This window comes from Macrobrachium rosenbergii, chromosome 23 (assembly GCF_040412425.1).
Source record: "Macrobrachium rosenbergii isolate ZJJX-2024 chromosome 23, ASM4041242v1, whole genome shotgun sequence".
NCBI classification, from domain to species: Eukaryota; Metazoa; Arthropoda; class Malacostraca; order Decapoda; family Palaemonidae; genus Macrobrachium; species Macrobrachium rosenbergii.
In genome coordinates, this window is record NC_089763.1 from 8,959,102 (window position 1) to 8,982,202 (window position 23,101).

General features: G+C 45.6%; 1 protein-coding gene across 1 annotated transcript in view; it reads right to left on the bottom strand.

Annotated features, from left to right (window-relative positions):
* The window catches only part of LOC136851000 (uncharacterized), a 137,150-nt gene that overhangs the window by 76,950 nt on the left and 37,099 nt on the right, over positions 1 to 23,101 (bottom strand). The window contains exon 3 of the mRNA XM_067124974.1: positions 5,708 to 5,797. Within this exon, the coding sequence (XP_066981075.1) occupies positions 5,708 to 5,797 (90 nt within the window). The remainder of the gene's footprint in view (positions 1 to 5,707; positions 5,798 to 23,101) is intronic.

Genomic DNA, 23,101 nt, shown 5'->3' on the forward strand with positions numbered 1-23,101 from the left:
CAAGGGCCTACATTCTTCAAAACTGAAAGGGAGAGAAGCAGCCCTCGGCGGAGAAGACGAGGAAGTCCAGACTTGACGAGCAACTCTGACCCGGGAAGAAGTTCTGACAATGACACCACCAGCGAAGACGGATCCAGTCACTGGGATAGTGTTGCAGAGGACTTCAAGGGATATCCAGCTATATCCGTTGCCGCTCAGCGAGAAAGCCTGTGCTTGCAAGGAAAGCTGGAAAGTCTCCCAGTCCTGAACACACAGGGATGTACTGCCTCAAGAACCGCTTCTTGTGTAGCTGCACAGGATGATGGGTCAGCGGAATTCTTCTCGATGCCTCGGCAATCAGGTCGGAAGAAGGGGAAGTCTTTAAGTATTTGTCTGTAACTCGGGGTGAGCAATGTTTGTGAACCCCTAGCGAAACGGACAAATACGGAGGAAAAAACGTTGATATCGAGTTTTCACCAAAAGACAGCATGCCTCAACAGAGCGGCCCCTGGTCTGGTATGAGGGAGCGAGAAAACACTACTGACTTGTGTGCAGGAGGCAACAGAAGGACGGTAGGGATTTCTCAGTCCAGCAGTCTCTGTATGAGTCTTCATGAAGAAAGAGTGAGCAGCATGTTCTGTCCCGATCACTCAAACCCGAGGCCAGGCTTGCCTACCAATACATCCCCACCAGGGATGCATCTGGTTAATTGAGCTGTCGAGTGTGCAATAGAACAACACTCGAGTACCTTCAAATGTCGAGATAAAACAGGGGAAAAAACGATTGCCTCCTGTTTGTCGACAAAAGTCACTACTGTGGTTTTATTGTTCAATGAAACCAGTGAGTGCCATAAAACCCATCCTGGATTCTCGGACGGCCAAAAGGCTGCCCTGAGCCCAGGACGGTGACGGAAGGTACTAATCATCTTGGTCGCACAAATTCAAGACAAGGTCTTTACCAGTGTGCGCCTATTCCTCAACCTGTGAATCTGTGAGTAGACACAAGATTTGAGGAAATATGAAGGCATATTCGAAGGTTCCTATAATCAAGCATTAGCCTAACTCTTTCCTCATACCTCGAAGAGGAAAGTAGGGGGAAAAGGAAGCAGACTTCCATTTTCCACCATGGGGAAGCTTCTGCAAGATGACAGGAAACCGAGACAATTAGCTCTAACCGGCTGGCATTTCCCGAATCGGGAGCACGGGAGAGGTGGTGGGATGAGAGATCGATGGAAAGAATTGCCGAGACCTAAGGGAATTAGATACTTCTCCTGAAGGAATCCATTCCCAGGTCTCGGCAATGTTGCTGCCAGCTCCAGACTCGATAAGCATCATTTTGTCCAGGCATCAGCAGTTGCAATCTTCTTCTGAAGCCTAGGACTTCTTAGCTAAGGAGTTGAGGTGGGCTGGCTTGAACCCAAGGTCGAGTTGAAATGACTAAGACCCAAAATTCTTGGCCATTGCCTAAAGGACAAGGCAGTGCCCTGGTGGGAACCTTGATTACCGGGGTATCTGGCAAATCTCTGAAAGAGAAAGGCAGAACCAAGTAAAGGTTCGTTCCCAAGGGTCGAGCCAACTCGGGACTTACGAAACTGGAGATCCGAATTGGGACAAAGTCCTTCTTCTTAGCACCAGAATTGCCCAAAACACAGTGGTCAGCAAGACCCTCCGAGGCAAGAATAATTCATATTCTGCCGAGGCAGGGGTGGAAGATTGGTGTTTCGACCTGAATTAACTCCATCGAAGAAAAGAATCCATCAGGTCGAGAACGCTTCTCGGAAGACAGGACCGCGGCGGTCCCTGACATTCTCGGCCCCTCGGAAACTGCAAGGGTTGCAAGTGATGAAGGTTATTCATTGGGGGAGCCGTGGTCCTGTCCCGGGGATCCTCGCGCCGACGAATCAGCGCGAAGTTCCCCAAGAACACGGGGCGATCGTACTTGAAGAGGAAGACCCTCGCTGTTCCGATGCGTGAAAACCCCTGTACTTCTCCCCTTGGAGGGAGACCTTGACAGATCCCATGAAACCCTTCTCAGCTACCTGGTTATAATACGAGAGAATCGGGGGACCGATACCCAAAGTACGCCAGGCAGCCGAACTCTGAAAGAAAATTTCGTCGGAGCTCTCTCTGTCCGTCTCGCTCCTCTCGGAACAACCGAAAGGAGAAGAGAACAGGTCAGGAGAAAAGAGTAGCCCTACCTGTCCTGCCAGAATGATAAGCAGGAGAGGCGGACCGTGAGCAATAATCAACCGAAGGAGATTACTGCCACACGGGGAAAGAAGAGCACCTATGCCGTGGCAAAGTGCTCCTGGGAAGAGCAAAAAGTTCACTCGAGCATAGACGAGAACCCGAATCGGAAAAAACCGAGTAGGGCCGAGCCAAGCCAAGCCGATCATGAGAACGCGATCCAGCTGGTCGGTATGCGGCAGACTGGGAGGCAGGTGAGACGGGGCGAGCCGAAACGAGCCAAGCCAGTCTGGCAAGCCGAGTCAAATTGAGCCGAGCCAGTCTGGCAAGCCGAGTCGAGTCGAGCCGAGCCAGTCTGGCAAGCCAAGTCGAGCCGAGCCAGAGCCAGACTCATAACTGGGCATGCCAGACTCGTCTGCTGTGAACAATTGCTAGTTTCCCGAACTCTAAACTCCTTCGAGGCCGAGGTCGAGGCCGCTCGAGAAGAAGGTTCATAGGGGAATTCTGTGTCTGCTATCTTGCATGCTCAAACCCTAAAGTTCGAGACACAGAACGAAGCCCGCCCGAGCAACGAAGCAGCTGGCGGGCAGAATCGAGACACCTGGCGTCGCGGTACACCGACACCTGGGTGTCCCGGCGACCAGACACCTGGGTGTCTCGGCAACCAGACACCTGGGTGTCTACCTGGGCGTCCCGGCAACCAGACACCTGGGTGTCTACCTGGGCGTCCCGGCAACCAGACACCTGGGTGTCTCGGCAACCAGACACCTGGGTGTCTACCTGGGCGTCCCGGCAACCAGACACCTGGGTGTCTCGGCAACCAGACACCTGGGTGTCTCGGCACTTTCTCTCGTCCTATGCCTCTCGTAAGGAGAGCGCTCGTGATTCATAGAATTCGAGCTACCCACGAGACTTCCGAAAATCGGGAGCGGCTGCTTGTTACCTAATAGATTAAAAGAGCCAAGCACAGAACCAGTCTTAGATGCAGACTTCCAAGACTGGCAACGAGGAATGGCCTCGAGAGGCGCTGTCGCTGACCCCAAACGCAAGATCCCACAGGAAAATGCGAATCGGCCAACTTGTCTTCGGAAGAGAGTCAGTCTCTTAGAAGTCCCGCAGGACTCCCAAAGTGAATCTCTTCCTTGCTTCTTCTGGTGTTCGAACCGAGAGGATCGAGACACCAGGCTGGGAACCCGACCGAGCACTGGCAAACACTCGGGAAGCGCTTGCGGTGCTGGCAGGAAGAGGAACCGAGACACCTGGGTGCCTCGGCCTTTCTCTCGCACTGCTCCCGAACTGGGCCCAGGAAAATCTCTCCAGACCAGATCGGGATACTCGATATTCCATAGAATCTCGAGCACTCGAAGCAGCTCATGAACGAGCGCCGAAGTAGCCCCATCTTAGAGGCGGAACCTCTAAGACTCGGGAACGGGAACGCATAAACTGAGGTCTGCGCGCCGCGCTTCCAAAACACAAAACCCACGGCTATGCGAATCGGTTCCCTAACCCGAGGGTCGGGAAGAGCCAACGAGAGACCCACTGCCTCCTCGGAAGGAGGCAGTCCCTAGATGTCCAAGGGCATCAAGGGGAAGAAGCAGCATCCTTCCTTTGGCCGATGGAGGTCTGTCCGATTCTCGGGACCTCCAGGACCTCAGGAGAGGAAGGGAAGACGCAGCAGACGAAAACGAAGATAAGATGAAGAAGACGGCGGCTACTTCCACAGGACAGCTTCCTTCATCTCCACTCCCACATCTTCTACTGGATGGTCGACACGAAACATTGTAACCTCCAGGGTAGTCCGGCAGGAACACAACGGACGCACGCAGGACACCACCACCAGGAGAAGCATGATCAGGACAGCCGATGCAGGAGCTGCGGCAGCAGTTCGGAGGGCAGGAGCTACTGCAACAGCCAGGAACATCACCTCAACAGGACCACTTCCTAAATCTTCACGCTGACATCTTCTACAGGATGGCGGACATCGTAACCTCTGGGGCAGCTGGCAGGAACGCAGGAAGCGGACCGGGGCACGACCGCCAGAAGCAGCAGGAATGATCAGGACAGCCGATGCAGGGGGCTGGCAAAGGTTCGGAGAGCAGGAGCTATGCAACAGCCAGGAACGTCACTTCCATTAAAGGCGACTTCCTTCCCTTCACGCCACGTCTTCTACAGGATGGCAGCAGTCAGGAACACAACGGAAGTGGCCCCAGGCACGACCACTAGGAGAAAAAGCGGGCACCATCAGGACATTCGATGCAGGAGCTACGTTAGCTGTTTGGAAGGCAGGAGCTAATGCAACAGACAAAGTGTCATTGAAAGTCACCAGCATCGACAGGAGCGATCAGGGCGGCTGCGGCAGGAGACCAGGAGAGCAGCCCCAAGACTGTCATAGAGTTGACACGAGCAAAACACAGGGAACAGCAGGAGCAGATAGACCACAGATACGCAGGAAGCATTGCAACAGCATACATGAAAACCAGCAATGACAGCGATCGAACTACATCGGCGGGAACAGAGTCAGAGCAATCCCGACGTGGTAATATGTCATCTAATCAGGTATTGTGGACGATCCCGAAGCATCACTGAATGAAAGTCGGGACTGCTTCATGCAAGATATTCTTGATATATGATATCCAGCCAACTACTGCTGTCTCTGCAATACTCACTGTCAACCTGAAAGAAAAAACAAATAAGATTAGTAGAGGGAGGCTTCTCCCGCTACAAGGGGACAGCCCTATGCAGCATTAGGAGGTACTCCAGACGAGGTTGCTCGCTCCCTCCCCCCTCCCCCGTGTCTTCACCCGACGAGCGAGCGAAGAGGGCGAAGGAGAGAGAAGGAAGAACCTATGGGAAGAGAAAAAAGAACAGAGGGGAGGCCACCAAGGGCGCCGTGGAAGCGGAACTTATCGACGACGCCCGTAACCTCCCACTCAGCCCGCAAATCTCTAAGCGCAGGCGGCGAGAAACACTCAGCATAAGAAGGAAGAAATTAGTGATGCCCCTACACACGGAGGCGGAAGCCCAAGAAGGGACTAATCTTACATCCCAATGGATGTAAGGGAAGTGAAGAAAAAGCGTCCCAAACTATTCCAGAAAGTACAGGGGCGCCTCCAGTATTACGTAAAGGGCCGCTGGAGAGAAGCATTACCACTTGGCTACGCTACTCCAGCTATGCCCTTGGCCGTCAAACCCAAGACACAGGCAGGGAAAGACGGCTTACACAAGGTTATCACAAATCGTGGGTTTGTATTACCAAATATCAAACACACGCAATATATAAACAAAAATACAGAAAGATCCCACCGAAGGGCTTAACGACAGTCAGCAGAGAGAACGAAAAATACGTCAGCAATGGCTGACGGCCGAAAGCAAACTGGAATGTTTACATCCGGGCAGGCGGGTATCCCCGCCTACCTGGAGGTAGTTACTGCCTAACCACCTTGTTCAAGAGTTTAACGGCCGTTTCCAGCCTACGCCTGAAAGTATCTCCTAATGTAAAGGACCAAGGGTTTGTATATTGTGTCGGAACAAATTGTAATTACCTGGAATTCACGAATTTCATAATAATCTCTTCCATATGATCTGTCAGTTATCTTGATGACTCTATCTCCCATGTACGATTTGTTGACACCCTGAAAAGTCATCAAAAATCATTGGTAGAAGCAAAATAATTACGGTGCAATAATTAAACCTCCAAAATGCTCTGCAACACTTTAAACAAAATATTCAGGGGGAAAAAACACTGGCATTATCTCATTATTTACCATTATCTCATGATTTATTACTTTGAGGATATCATTTACATGACCATGCACAATATCAAGAAAAATCTCCTAACACATACATACTCACACAATTTATTCATTATTTTCAGCTTATGCTATTACAGTACATATAACAAATTTTGAACAAAAAATCTGCATTTTCCTAGGTATAAATATCACAGCCTTTTACATTATAGTTTTCATTGTGAGCTGGAAACTGGTCAAAACCTGGTAACAGGGTAGCTAACCAGGTGGAGATTAGGGTAAGTGAGGGAGTATCACTCACCAACCATTGCCTTCATGGTTCAGTTGGGACCAAAATATAAAAGGCTCTGGATGGTTACTCTGGAAAAATACATATTTGCACTCAAAATTTATTTGTTCCTACAACAATACAAACCATCACCTTTTACATAGGAGACTTACCCCTGGGTAGGAGGTCAGTGCCCTTCAACTGACTGGAGTTAAAAGCTACCATGGAACTGACACGATCCCAGTTCCCATGCAAGCAGAGGAAGACATGGCTCCTGTAACCTCCTACAGGTCTGAGGAAATGGCTGGCAAGAGTAGTAGGACCCTGGGCCTGAGTGCTCCTTCTATAGCATGCAGGGAATGTTTCAGAGAATCATGGAAGGCAACTGAGTTCCAATTATTACAAGTAAAAGGTTCAGGACTAAACTCTACTGTGTGACTTTCTCCCTCCCTATAGGAGAGAGGACAAGGGTGACGCTACCCTATCACAAATAGGGAAAGGATACCCAGAGTGTACTGACCTGTAACTAGTCTGACTCCAGCCAGCAAGTACTTGGTCCCTGATGTTGCTCCCAAAAAAAATTGAGGAAGGGAATCCAGTAATTCCACATTCACACCTCCAGACTTATGCCAGACCAAGATACATTGCATATACTGACTCTGTCCAAATGTGGAGCTCAGGTGACTGCACAACCTCTTGGGCAGCTACCACAGGTCCCAAGCAAAAGGCCAAGAGGAAAACTGTCCAAAGGATCAGGTCATGGTCCAATGCCTTCTTAAGGGGCTCATAGGGCATCCGTCTCAGGCTGGCAAGGATCTTGGTCACGCCCCACTTGAGGGGCCTCAACTCTTGTGAGGCATGCTTCTTTTAAAAATGTTTTAACATGGCTGAAAGTTCCCAAGAAGCCAAGAGGTCTATACCCCAAGGTCTGAACACTTGAGCAAGGGCAGCTCTGTAACCCTTGATCGTATCCGCGGAAAGGGCCTTCTCTTGGTGTACGAAGATGAGAAAGTCCACTACTTCTTTTACAGTTGTCTTGAGTAGATTAAGACCATTCTCACTACACCAATGATGGAAGACCTCCCATTTCCTTGGTACACTCTGACATAGGATGGGTGAGGGGGTTTTCTGAGGAGCTGCTTGTCTGTAGTTTCCTATTAATAAACAACCTTAACAATAGATGGAGCACCTGTAGCTCAGGCGCTTAAATATCCGGAAGGAGTTTTGTTTCCTTGTTTCATAGGCGATGAGTGAACATAAAACTCCCATTGTTAATTACCTAGGCAGCCCTCCACTAACCAACTTGTGGGTTAAATGCTCTCTTTAATTATTTTCTGAGTTCAGTCCCGTGTCAGCCGGTGAAATTCCATTACAGCACGAATTTCTAGGTATAATAATGCTAGATATACCAGAGAAAAAGAGCTTTCAGGAAAGCTGGGGTTACTACCCCCAGTCGAGCGTCTTCTAGGAAGACGTCGGTATAAGGAAGGGTGAGTGAATTACCACTACCACGGAAACATACTCGAAAGATCTCTCCTTATCAAAACCCCCGGAACAGAGTGGTGAGCCGTTACAGCCCCTACACTCAACACCCGCCAGGACGGCGACACCAGCGCCACCTACCTCATTCCATTTTCTAGCACGTGATTGCGATCATTTCTTTTGTGTGCTCGTCCTCCTTTTTTGGATTATTTTCATCTTCGCCATGTCATCGAGCAGCTTTACCATCTCCAAGTTAAGTACCATCTTCTTGTGGGGTTTGTTCTATTTTTGGCTGTTATGGTCTCGTCTTTTCATAAATATTGAGATCTTATTATGGCGCCACGGCGTCCTCCGCCAGCCATGTCGACCATGCAGGCGACTCCATCAGTTCTTTTCTGTTGGGGTTGTCTCCTTGTCGTTATAGATAGATTTTTGCCGTCGTTATAGATAGATTTTTGCCCCTTGGTTCCCATCCTGGTGGGTTCCCTGCGGTGGCTCCCCCTTTGTTTCACGAAATTACGTTTCATTGGCCTGTTGGCCTTTGTGAGGGTGATGCCCCGTCCAGGTACCCCGGTTGGGTTCCTTATTATTTTTGGTCTCTATTAGGCTAATTATTTTATTCTTGGAGATGGTGCTCTCTTTTTATTTTATTTTATTTTTGTTTACCTCCTCGTGGTGGCGGCAGCCTCAGATCTAACCGCTTCCCGAGGTAGGCTCGCACCCTATTGAGCACATTTTTGTTCCCATTTTTATGTGTGATGGTTATTTAGTGGAGTAGGCTTGTTTTGCTTCCATCCCCTTGCCCTGGGTGTGGAGATCATCAGGTTGAGGGAGTTTTGGTTGCTGTTTCCTCCGGGGTCGTTTTTTGGTGGGCAGAGTGAGCTCCTTAGTTCTCTTCCTTCATTTGGGAGAATAGAGTTCTTTGGATGTGTTTCCTCTAGGCTAGTCGCCTCCTTGCCCCTCTTCTCGATCCCGGTTGGTTCTCGGCACAAAATTTCTCTCCCTGTTGCTTCCTCCTCCCCTCCGCACTCCTCCCTTTTCCTAGCCTATACTAGGTTAGGTCCCTATTAGGCTTCGCCTAGGAAGGAGTCGGGCATCGGGCTGGGTAGCTTCCCTTAGTAGTAGGCTACCCTCCCAAGTTTCATTATTCTTGGAGGTATGGGGTGCAGTTGAGTGGGTGATATGTTTTTCCCCTGTCTCCTGTTCCCTTCTTGGTAGCCTACCTCTCTCCCTACTCCACCCCTCCCCCCTCACCACCCCTCCAGCCTTGCTCTACTCGCGCGGGTGACGCTAGATGGCGTTTTCTCCGAGTTCAGGGACTCCTCCATTTGGTAGAGGATTCGCTCCCTCCCATACAGTCCCTAGCATCGCTGTGTTGGTGTTGGTGGTTCGTTAGCTCGAACGTGTTCGACACTCTATCCCACACCTCTCGTCTCCCCGTCGGATTCACGTAGATAGGGTAAAATATAATTGCTCCGCTTATGTTATAAACATACGAGCATCTTGCCCATCTTGTTTCTCCGGCGGGAAGTGAGGAAGGATTTATATTATATAAGGGAGCGGATCCCTCCGGTCTCGGAGTATTTACCCCTTGTACCGTCATTTGTTTAATGTTATTGTTTATGAATTGATATATTTAGATAAGTCTGTTTATCTAACGGAGTACTCTCCTCCTTTATATTATATATACGTGAGTCGGTTCTACACCCGGGGCTCCGCCGTTATTTTTACTGGCAGCCCTTGTGGTGAGTTCTTGGTGTCTCATTCTTTCATTCCCGGAGTATTCCGGGGTCTGGAAGCTTTACCTTCCACTCTGTGTAATTTAGAGCTTATTGGCCCAGTTTATGATAAGGGAGTTCTTCTCCGCCGGAGTATTCCGGTTGTAGTCGAATTTCCCGGCCTTGCCGGCTTTAGATTGCTTAGGGTGGTGGGTTCATGTACTTTTTCTACTTACAGACTGTTCGCTGTGAGGAGCCGGGGTGTACCGCTTCCCTCCAACAACCCTACGGTCACGTAGTGTGCCGGACCCACGCTGGTTGTGCGGTCCGGCTCGACGACCTGGTAGTTTGGCACCCTGATGGTTGTGAGGTTTGCTTCGCTCTATGCGCAACCGTCCAGGATGAGTCGGTAAGTGACAGTCTTCCTCCGTTTTACGCTCCTCATATTGTATATTGTTTACGAGGTTCCCGGACTGTTTTTTCGTTCTTGGCTAATTGTTGGTTTTCTTACAGGCGGACGAGTCTTCCAAGAAGTCTGCCTTGGAATCCCTCCGGGCCTGGGTGGCTGGGTTTGGCAGGAATGTTCCGTCGGGGAAGCCCTACGTCCTCGACGCTAAGTTGAGGGACCTGCTCTACCCCGGCGCACGGGTGGCGGCCGCAGTGCCAGAAGATCTTGCCACCCCCATCATCCAGCAAATCCGGGATGCGACCCAGCCACCCCAAGTGGATATCCTCTACGCCGAGGTTTCGGAGGACGTCGCCGCCTTAGACTTAGACCTGGAACCCATGAACACCGAGCAGGACCAGGTGGTAAGTAGCGAGGTAGGTGAGGTTGTTGGGGCGGGCCCCCCCCTTTTTGACTCCCCAGCTTCATCTGTTTCTTCGTTCACAGGTTTTGTGAAGTCTTCCTCCTTGGGTGATAGAGCTCCGTCTGCTATCCCCAAGTTGAAGTTGAAGACTTCATGGAAGGCGAAGGGCTATAAGTCCTCGTCCTCCAAGAAGGCATCGCCCTTCCCCGTCGAAGGCCAAGGTCTCAGCACCTGTAGCCTCCGGGAGCAAGTCAGGTTCCTCCGGCAAAGCGCGAGTAAGAGGGCTGCAAAACCAAGCCCTCCTCGCCAGCCTGCCTTTGACGCAGAGGCCTTTGTGAACCAACTTTCAGGAAGTTCACGGAGGATTTGGACACGAGATTCAGTAAAATCCCCGAAAAGTTGGCCAGTCATGATAATATATTTCATTTATGCCACATTTAAAGAAACTACATTTCTTAGTAAATCTAAGATAATTCCCAACATATATATCTCTATCGCACATGAAAGGAAGGCTATTGTGAAATCTCCGTTTGGTCAAACCCGACGCAAACGTCATCAATAAGTACCTGTGTAGTGCTTTAAGACAGTGCGTCATCATACATTAGCATCCGTTTGCATAAACTCAGCGTTCTCCTTTTGCTCAGAGCTGAGGCAAAGTCACGAGCCGTGGGAAGTTCTTGGGAACGAGGTCATATGTTTGTTCGTGTGTGTGCATCTTAGTCTTGCTATGTAAAAGTGTGACAGCTTAGATATTAGATCGACATGGGAGATCATCCCGTGCAGACCAATTGTATTCTTTTTTAAATAAGTCTTTATAAGAAATACAAGAAAAACCACTATGGAGTTTGTCTGAAATCCTGCAGAACATTGGTCTGATCTTCCAAAAACAGTCTTATTCTACAGCCATGGAGAAACTGAAGATGTCATAACCAAACTCTGACTGAGTTCCAAACACAGTCCTTATAACCAAACACCTGGAGGAATTTCTGATGAAATACCTTCATACAACAGTGGTGGCACACACACAACAGCGGTCACAACAGAGCTTTCTGGCAGCACCTCTACATGGCGTCTACATTGGTAAACGGAAGCTCCGATGCGGCGAGATGCCCAAAAACCATAGACAATTGTCATCTTCATAAACATGGTTACAAGCAGACGGAAAGAAAACAATCAACAACGAAAAAGTGAGGAAAACATCTGACCTTCACAACACATCTACCCCAACGCATGGCAGAGAGAGAAATCTACACAAATCTACGCAACATTGCACATCAACACTCCACGTTGTTCCTTGAGGGTTTCTGCAATCAACATTCATCGACATAAGAAGTTCAACATCCACAATAACATCCCTTCGATGACGTGTATCTAGCCAGACGGAAGTTGGACAGCAGAGGAACCTCGTCGACCTACTTACCAGAATCCAATAAAAAGCTAAGTACAGCCATTATTTATAACAGTTGGTATATTCATTTACAGTGTTCGGGTCTCGAGTGGCAGGTTGCTGATATAAGGTGAGCAGTGCCGTAGATTAATACCTTTGCCTTGCAGACGTAGCGGTTCCTGATACCTCATTTTTTTCATACTTTTGTGTCCTTTTATTTTTATGCCTGACACATTGTTAACTCTGTTCTTTTTCAGGAAAGTGCATTTATTACCTTTCATTATTGTATTTTATGATGCATTTTTCATAAGTGATGTTATTTTTTAGCGGTTATATGAATCTCGGTTGTTATTTACTTGCGTTCCTGGTTTAGATTTATGAGGTTACGTAGCGGCCGTGTTTATTCATATAGGTTTCAAGATCACTTAGAGAGTAGGCGTGCAGATAGGAAACTTAGTAGGAAAATGACTCCTCCAACCCCAAGTGGGAGCGACCCCACCACTTCCCCACAGAATCCTGTACTTACGGTAGTTAATGCTAGATCGCCAATTGTACCATTCGCAGGTCGTGTCAATGGATTTTTGACGCAGGGTGTCGAATCTTGGATTTCGTCTATAGACGTACACCTCACGGCAAAATCCATTACCGATCCGGCTTTACAATTGCAAGAGGCAAAGAGTTTCATAGATTTTGCTAAGGGAGATGCAGGTGCATACTTGTGGGGAATATCTTTTAAAGAAACAAACACTTGGGATGGTTTCAAAGCCAATCTGCGTTCCATTTATGGGAGTGAGGATGCATTGGATGAAGTTCTTGCTTTACGCAACATCATAAGACTCACATCTATGACTAATCTAAGTATAGCAGATAGGGCAGCTCTGATAGAGAGATAGGCTTGAAGAGTATAAAGGACAGATTGATGGCTCAAGTTGGGTCAATGGTAATCTGCATATCAGTTCCAAATCTGTCTGCAGGTTATTCTATTTAACACTTGTAACAGCAATGTTACCTGAACCTTTGGTTAAGTGTTTTGATGAAAAATTACAATCAGATAGCTCAGAATTAGATATCTATAGGCAAGTTCGGAAACACTTGTCCAAGTGTACAGATCTCGATCCTTCTCTGATTCAGGATTTTACAAAGCAAAAAAACAAAAATCATGCGTCTACATCACATAACAGGTTAACTTAGTCACTAATAATCCATCAGCAGTCATTTGTTACAATTGCAAAAAACCTGGTCATGTGATAAATGAGTGTAGGTCCCGCTATTGTTCAATCCATAACAGTACGCATCATAAGTACTGTATAGTCATTGCAATGCAAGAAAGAAGAATTTAAACAGTAACACAAACATTCAAAACACTGGTAATGACGCTAAAAGCAACAGTACCATGGGGGAAAGAACAAACATTACAAGCAGAACAGTAATGCAGGTCAGAAACAAGTACATTCAAATCGTTCCTCGGGAAAGCCAACTTCAGGCTCAGCAGTTCCAAACAATAATGCGTCAGTGAATTTTCCGAATGCCGGCGGGCAGACAAACACCACATAGCCAGCTTAAAGGGGAGGAGAGTGATATTGGGTTATCATCACTTTTTGAATCAGATAATAAGTTTAATGTTCTCCAAGATATGTGTGAAGACAAGAATTTTCCAGAAATCGAGGTAGTGTCTCCCAAACATGCAGAGAACGGTCCCGTAGATTTTTGCAAAATACACGCTATTATTGGCTCAGAAGAAGTTAGACCCACTTTGCATGCAGTTAGCTTAGAACACAAGCATTTCACCTTGTTTTTTGATTCAGGTAGTCCACGTAATATAATGGATTTACGTACCCATCACCTTTTATTTTCAAGATTTCCCATCGAACGCTCTGATGTTCGTTTGTCAGAATAGGCAATAATGAATTAGATGTAATTGGTACATCTCAGATACAATACAGGTTGGGGCAACGTACTTTTACGGATACCTTTATCATAGTTGGCAATATTAATATGTACCCAGTAGTTATTATAGGATATCCATCAATGTCATTACATAACGTAATTTTAACACCCATAAAAACACGGAGTGTTTATAAAGGAAATTCTATCGGTCTTCACACACATTGAAATCCGTTTTGGATCAGAAGGAGACAGAGAGTAAGAAGATAACGTATATCGAAGAGCCAGTCACTTGTCTCATGAGCGATGATATTGTTACAGCAACCCAACATAACTCTCAGGCACCCGTCCTTGCTGCGTTCGCACAAACCATCGAGCCAAACACACCATCGTATCTCACGGTCAAGGTTAAAAGAAAATTGCCAGGCTCAGAGGTTTTAATTCTTCCTGATACCTTAAAGATCAATGGGCTTTCAGTCACGCAAGCATTATACACAGTAAATTCTGATCATCGGGTTAACATTGAAGTTTTTAATCACTTAAATGCTGCTTTAACAGTACATGAAAATCAACATATTGTCAATATCGAAGCATATAAACATCGAATCCTTACAGTTGCTGAAATTAACTCCACTGAATCAGCAACAGACGAATCTCTTTTAAAGGTAATTAAAGGCAAGATCGAAGCAGACATCTTAGACAGGGATATAAGCAAGAAATTTTTTTATCTTTTATCCAAATATAGTGATTTTTTTTCTACTAGTACTGGAGCTTTAGGCAAAACGGAAGTCATCGAACATCAAATTCGTTTAAAGGATAAAGACCAGGTCATTTACGTGCCTTCATATCGTCTACCGGCCAAATTTCTGAATGAAATCAATGTTGAGGTAGATAAAATGTTAAAAAGAGGGGTTATTAAGAAATCTAACAGCCCTTATAATTTTCCCTTGATAGTAGTACCAAAAAGGACAAAACCTGGAGGATTTGTGTTGACTTTCATAAGCTTAACGACCAAACTATCCCTGATCGTTTCCGGTACCTTGCACAGATGATATTTTGTCTCTATTAGGACAGAATAAATTTTTACTTCCTTGGACTTACTTAAAGGCTTTCACCAGATACCCTTAGCTAAGGATAGTACCCAGTACACTGCTTTTAGTACAGCTAGAGGTCACTATGAATTCCTACGTATGCCATTTGGGCTACGTTGTGCTCCTATTACGTTCACTAGAATGATCAATATAGTGTTCGGAGATTTACTAGGAATATTCTCCATGCTTATATGGATGATTTAGTTATATTTTCCAACACCTTGGAGGAGCATTTAAGTAAACTAGAAATAGTCCTTCAGAGGTTAAGAGAACATCATCTAAAAGTAAAAATTTCTAAATGTGAGTTTTTAAAGACGAATTAGTCTATTTGGGTTTCATGGTATCTCGGCAAGGTCTTAAAGTAGTCCATGATAAAATCTCTGCTATTAGTAAATTTCCCGTTCCTACTAATGTTAAAGCCATACAGCAATTTCTCGGGGTTTCGGGTTATTATCGTCGGTTTATCCGAGATTATTCAGTAATAGCAGCTCCTTTAACTGATCTCATAAGGAAGGACGTAACTTTCAAATGGGAATCCCAACATCAAATTGCTTTTGATACCTTGAAAGAAAAAATCAGTTCTGCTCCTATTTTAAAGTTTCCCGATTTTACTAAAGAGTTTATTATTGCAACCGACGCATCAGATCAAGGAGTAGGAGGTGTGTTACTCCAGTGGCATGACAATAAGTTTTTCCCCATTGCTTTTTATTCTCGCAAATTAAAAATGTCAGAGAAGAAATATGCAGTAATAGATAAGGAATGCCTCGCCATTGCTAATTCGTTGGTACATTTTAAATATATAATCTATGGGTATAGTGTCAAGGTTCTAACTGATCACAAGCCCTTACTGACTTTTTTAAAGGTTTCAATCATAGTCCTAAAAGAACTCGGTGGCACATGATTATCCAGGACTTTGGAGCTAAAATTGGATACTTACCCGGTAAAGCAAACATAATCGCAGATGCGCTATCTCGTAACCCAGTACCAACACACTCAATACCTTTTCGCTGATCTAGAAGAAATTCCAATTCCTTCGCAAGCTATGAAAATTGCTATCGAAAATGGTCAATCGTTAGCCCAAGCAACAGAGAATATTACAGATATAGAATGGAATCTAGATTCAGTACGACAAGAACAAATGAAAGATCAGAAATTAAGAGTAATAATAGATGCATTAAATAGGAATCCAGATGATAAGGAATATGTGAAATATACGAATCAATATTTCTTGATTAAGGATAACATTCTATGCCGATCCGTGGCTAGGAGAACCAGGAGTTCAACACAGTTAACTAACGACCAGGTGGTTGTACCTATCACATTAATCCCAATCGTTCTGAAATGGCTTCACAACCATCCTCTGCATGGTCATCCTGGTTTCGAAATAACCTCTCAAAAGGCCAAGTCATTATTTTACTGGTCTACTATGTTAAAAGATATTAGGACATATATTAAAAACTGTGATATATGTTTCCGTCACAAGGGCCATACTAAGAATCCTGTAGGTCTCGGAACTTAGCCCGTGCCTAGCAAACCTTTTGAAAGGGTACACCTTGATTTATTGACAGGTTTTTACGAGACAGACCGGGGAATAAAAACCTCTTGGTTATCATTGACGCCTTACACGGTATACTGAATTAATACCACTAAAAGTAAAACAGCCATTGAGTGCGCTAGGAAGTTTTACGAATGCTATATATGCAGACATGGAATTCCAAATATAATAATCTCTGACTCAGGTGGAGAATTCAATAATCACTTCCTTAACTCATTGTGCGAAATTCTGCAAATACAGAAAGTCAATACGATGATATACTATCCTGAATCTAATGGATTGGTAGAACGGGGGTTAATAGAAAGGTGCTAGACATACTGCGTGTAAACATAGGCGGTATGGACCCAAACTGGGATATTGCAATACCCACCGTGTCCAGTACCCTAAATAACAATTATCATACTTCAATCCATATGTCTCCCCATGAAGCTGTATATGGGATACCTGCTAGGTCACCTTTTCACATATTATCCCCGACATCTAGTTTATCAGATCCGTTGAAGGATATAATAGATGTTAGCCAAAGTAGATATCAAACACTTTATCAAAACCTCTTACAGGCTCAAGTGTTAATGAAGAATGCACATGATAAAAAAGCTAAGGTCACAAAGCCTTACCAAGAAGGAGATATAGTATATGTACAAGTCTATGTTAGAAAAGGGCTAAATTGGAAATTGTTGCCTAAGTTTGAAGGTCCCTTCATAGTTATAGAAGTTTTAATAGGTAACCGACTTAAAATTCGGAATCAGTCCGATTCAACCGATGTTCGAACAGTATCTATCTCTCATGTGAGAGCTTAAGACAATGGTTTGTTATGAAAAAGTTAATTATTGTGTGAATTTTTACATCATTTGGATGATGCGATGTTTTTGTTTCATTATTTACAAGTTATTTTCTTTTACAGGCTCCAACATGAAGCTTGTCAAATTATACCATGCACTATTCCTCTCAATGTTTATCGTAGCTGGGAAGAGTTCTGAAATAACTTTACATCATGGTTCTATAGTAGAGGAAATGAATAATTTCTTTCTAACTGGCAGTAATATAGTTTTAGAAGTCAATATGAACGCCATTTTTACTAGCGAAAATGAAGTCAACTTTGAAATCAGAATTGACTTTTTTATCAATCTCTGGCAGACTTGCATAAATCATTCTTAGCTAGCAGCGATCCAACGTCGCCGAATCAAGTCAGTGACACAATTAATATGCTTTTCTGGGAATTAAGGAATAAAACAAGCGAAGCTGAAATCTTGGCTCGTGATTTGCTAATGTGGTCAATACCTCATGACGTTACAGAAAGGCGTAACCCACTTGTTCTAGCGGCATTAAATTTGGTTGGTTCCGTAGCAGGTCTTGGGTTAGGGATTTCAAATCGTTTAAAACTTCGCGATCACGGGGTTAAAATCGAAAATCTGGAACATCAACAAGAGGTATTAGCAGGAGAACTAAACAAACAAATTCAAGCTTTGAACAGCGTAATCAGTAAAGTAAATGAACAGTCACGACGTTTCAATCAGGTTCATGACACTCAAGTTTTGTTAGCAACTTTGATGTATTATCACGCTAAAATTAATCATGTATACTCGAGAGTTTCAAGCTTTATCGAAAAATCAAAAGATTACGTGGAAGCTATAACACTTGCTGCTAAAGGCGTGTTGTCTCCTCATTTGTTACCGATTAAAGATCTTACTCAGATTATCAATAATGCTCACGATAAAATGCGCTATGTTCCAGTAGTAGATTTCCATAAAGTTGAGTTTTATTACAGCTTGATTACAGTTAAAGTTGACCTTGATAAGATCGTAATCGACATTCCTTTCAACCCATCAGACGCCGCGGAAAGCGTATAAAATTTCGCCTTTTCCCACGTATGTATCTAACGTCTCGACACCTATTATTAATAATCTGTCAGCTCTAGTATTGGTTTCCGCCAATAAAGAAGCTTTTACTGATGTAGTCCGAGACCAAGCACTGTTAAATGATTGCCATGATGTTATGAATAATGTAGTGTGCAGGATCGATTTGTTTGAATTTTAAACATTACGTCATTGAATTCATGCGAATTGGACTTGGTACTTAACAGAACCTCTCCCCATACACATGAACATTGTTTGGCTGGTTTAGTACGGTATCGTGACAATCAGTTTCGTCACAGGCTCGTGAATGGCACGTCATTCGTCTTCTCTGCAGAACCATACATCGTCACTTGCCCAGATGGTACTAGGACAACAGGACACATGTTCGTCGTTAATGATGGCTGCACTGCAACAACGTCGTCACTCTTCATCCGAGCTAGCACATCCATCATCAGAGGCCGCAACTTCTTCATCAACACATCGTGGGGAAACACTAGGCTGCAAGGTCTAACAATTCCCTACAGCAGGCCCATCGAAAACGCTATTGCATCATTAGACTTGCTGTCTCCTGCGAGCCATTCTTCTGATCACCATGATTTTCTTCTCCTCTACACATTAATTGCCGTTGGTATGTTCCTGGAGCCGTAGGCGTAATCGTCAGCGTAATGTTTTGGAAAAAGCACGAGAGATGAAGGAGACCATTGCGAAATCTACTGTTTCTCAAAGGTTAACGTTGGACTGGCGCAATTATATGTTCCGAGTTCAGTAATGAAATTACTGGCCATTTTTTCATTAAAGCTCGAGTACAGAGAAAGACTGAAAAGGTTCTATTTTCGGTGGTAATGTATGTGAGGGAAGAGCTGAACATTTCTGGTGTTATCATTTATCTACATTTATTTCTTTAATAACCTATACTACATATGTATGTATCAACTGCGTGTAGTAGCATGTTGTTCATTCAACATTTTGCATTTTGGTTGTCCATACTGATTAATCTATCAGGATAACTGTTTGTTTATATAAACCTACCATATGGTTATTACCTTTGGATACATTTTTTAAGCATTGATTTCAATCTCTATCATTGCAAGTGTATTCATATAATCTGTGCACAAATGTTTCTACTTCGTATACGTATTGCATTATCATTTCTGAATTGCATTATCATTTCAGGATTGCATTATCATTTCAGGATTGCATTATCATTTCTGAATTGCATTATTTTATTTGATTTATCCGGATTGCATTATCTATATATGATTTATATGTTAATCATTAGCATTGTCAGTATAATCAATATTTGAGTTATATAACTTACCTTTTTTTTTCTCACTTTGCTACATTTTAGTAAGACTTGTGTTCACAAATATGCAACATATTTCAGTATTTGCTGTCTTCAGTAATTACTATATATCTCATTCACATTTTGAGTATAATGATATTTGGAAGCGTATATTTTCTTTTTTGCTTTCTGAGAATTTATGCTTAGCTAGTGAATGCCTGTTTTGATGATTTCGTTCCTATTGTGTTTTACGTGGCCGAGCAAATGTCATATATTTCATTTATGCCACATTTAAAGAAACTACGTTTCTTAGTAAATCTAAGATAATTCCCAACATATATATCTCTATCGCACATGAAAGGAAGGCTATTGTGAAATCTCCGTTTGGTCAAACCCGACGCAAACGTCATCAATAAGTACCTGTGTAGTGCTTTAAGACAGTGCGTCATCATACATTAGCATCCGTTTGCATAAACTCAGCGTTCTCCTTTTGCTCAGAGCTGGAGGCAAAGTCACGTAGCCATGGGAAGTTCTTGGGAACGAGGTCATATGTTTGTTCGTGTGTGTGCATCTTAGTCTTGCTATGTAAAAGTGTGACAGCTTAGATATTAGATCGACATGGGAGATCATCCTGCAGACCAATTGTATTCTTTTGTAAATAAGTCTTTATACGAAATACAAGAAAAACCACTATGGAGTTTGTCTGAAATCCTGCAGAACATTGGTCTGATCTTCCAAAAACAGTCTTATTCTACAGCCATGGAGAAACTGAAGATGTCATAACCAAACTCTGAGTGAGTTCCAAACACAGTCCTTATAACCAAACACCTGGAGGAATTTCTGATGAAATACCTTCATACAACAAATATACTGGCGGGAATGGCTCGCCCACCCCCAGCCGAACCCCAGTATGTCATCCCCGACACAGCGGACCTCCCGCCGTTCGATGTCGGTAACCCTTGGCGTTTCGCACTCCGTGCCATCCAACATGATGGCAAACTCACGGTTGAAGGTCTTGGCACGAGACGGCTGGAGGAATTGGAGTTCTTCCCCGCCGATCTTTTGCCCCCCTACCCAGGCTTCGTGAGATTAACGGAGGAAGCATGGATTCGGTCGGATAAGGTTCCTAGGGAGACTGTCATCGTCCCTAGGGACCAAGCTCAGTCGGCTCTCCTGCGCACTCTGACGGAGTGGCAGGCAGAAAATACGAAGTTGACTCCTTTCAAGGGCAACTTCACAATGTTCGCCCTGGGAGACAACCTGCCCACCCTTGCTTGAACAAAGTCGCTCTGGCTACGGCCCGGCGTGCTTTGAAGGTAATCCGTTACAGCTGAGCTGGAGACAGACCCCACTTCCCTGGTATTCCCAGGAAGTGATGAGTTCTGGTGGAAGCTCCGTCCACTTTCACTGTCGGGAAACTGGACCCCTTCTGTGCTTCCTCACAGTTCAGTGAGCAGCTCCCCAAGCTGCCGGAATCTTTGTTGAAGGCGGAGTTTGATGCCCGGACTAAGTTAGCCCGGTCCTTGAACTCCGTCTGCCTTACGGAAGCTACTGCCGTCTCCTGCGCGGACGAGCCATTCTTTCAGGTCTTGGCTAAGTCCCTGCTAGCTGGCTTTCAGTCTGACCTTTTCGAGTTCATCATGGCCAGACTGGAATGCAGAAAGTTCATTTTTGCCGATGCCACTATCCGCCACGAGCCTAACAAGCTCGTTAAGAGCTCGATCTGGGGGCCTAACCTCTTCCCAGAAGAGGAGGTCACGAATGTTATGGCCGAGGCTACAAGTGCCAACCAGAGTCTGCGCTCTCGCTGGGGCATTTCTGCCTACAAGCACAAGACCCCAGAATCTGGCGGCCCCCAGACGAGAGGAGGCAAACGTTTCAGGAGGCATAAGAGGCCCCACCATCAGGCGGTAGTTCAAGCCGTCCCGGTCTCGGCAGTGGCACAGCCTTCCACCTCAAAGGCTCACCCCCAACACTATGTGCTGGTCCAACCAGCTCATTCCCTTGCTGCGCCCTTGTATGTTGCTTCACCAGCATACAACCCCCACCTATGAGGGCCGTGGATACTTTCACGGCCTTAATAGGATCGCAAAGGGGAAGAGGCAGAGCCTCTCATAGAGGAAAACCCAACACCACCCCAAGAGGAAGGCCTGGACGTGGTAGAGGGAACAAACCCGCTCCCTCCCACTGAGAGAACTCAGGTAGGTGGTCGCCTGTATTGGTTCAGGGACCAATGGACCTTCAGCCCTTGGGCACACAGCATTGTGTCCAAAGGACTAGGGTGGAGCTGGATCAAGAACCTCCTCCTCTAACCAGATTTTACCAGCCACCCACATCAATCCTACAGGATTACGTGACAGAATTGCTCAACAAACAAGCAATAAAGAAAGTAAGGCACCTAAAGTTTCAAGGCAGGTTATTCACTGTTCCCAAAAAGACTCCGATCAGCAAAGAGTGATCCTGGATCTGTCGCGTCTAAATCTCTACATAAAATGCGACAAATTTCGCATGCTTACGGTAGCTCAGGTACGGACTCTACTTCCGCGTGGAGCCGTCACCACCTCTATCGATCTTTCAGACGCTTATTATCACGTCCCGATTGCGCGGAACTTCTCTCAATTCCTCGGTTTCAGACTCGGGAATCAAGCCTACTCCTTCAGGGTCATGCCCTTCGGTCTAAACATTGCGCCCAGGGTATTCACCAAGCTGGCGGACACGGTAGTGCAACAACTCCGGTCCCGAGGGATATCCCTAGCAGCGTACTTAGACGATTGGATAATTTGGGCACCAACAGTTCCGGAGTGTCAGAAGGCTACGTCCATAGTCATCAACTTCCTGGAGTCGTTAGGTTTTCAACTAAACAGAGAGAAGTCCCGCCTGACTCCGGAGTCCCGGTTTCAGTGGCTGGGTCTCCAGTGGGATCTGTCCTCTCACACGTTATCTCTCCCGCCTCCCAAGAGGAAAGAGAGATAGCATCTCTCACCAGGAAATTTCTCAAAAATCAATCGGCATCCCGCCGATCCCAAGAAAGAGTCCTTGGGTCTCTTCAATTTGCCTCGGTGACGGACCTGCTCTTAAAAGCGAAACTAAAAAGACATAAACAGAGTGTGGCGGAGTCGAGCCAATGTCAAGCTCAGAGACAAGGTCTCCTCTATTCCTCGAATCTTAAAGACAAGACTGCGGCCTTGGACCACAGTCAGAGGCCTGTCCAAAACAGTTCCGCTTCAATTTCCCCCTCCGGCACTAGTTGTTCACACAGACGCTTCCCTAAGCGGCTGGGGGATATTCACCAAAACAGAAAAGTACAAGGAACGTGGTCCACAATGTTTCAGCAGTTCCATATAAACACCCTGGAAGCTATGGCGGTCTTTCTAACTCTAAAGAAAATCCGCCCCCAACAGGATTCATATCAGGCTGGTATTGGACAGCGCAGTGGTAGTTCATTGCATCAACAGGGGGCGGCTCCAAATCAGGTCGAGTAAACCAAGTAATGGTTGCTATCTTCTCCCTGGCGAACAAGCACGGCTGGCACCTGTCAGCCACCCACCTAGCGGGGGTACGGAACGTGGTGGCGGATTCCCTGTCCAGAGCTACTCCGTTGGAGACGGAGTGGTCCCTGGACGGGGAATCTTTCAAATGGATTTGCCGCCGGGTTCCGGGTCTCCAAGTGGATCTGTTCGCGACGGAGAGCAACTTCAAGCTCCCCTGTTACGTGGCCCCGAACCTGGACCCTCAGGCGTACGCCACAGACGCAATGACAGTGGATTGGAACAATTGGGAGAAAATTTATCTGTTCCTCCAATAAATTTACTGTTGAAAGTATTACACAAACTCAGGACATTCAAAGGTCAACCA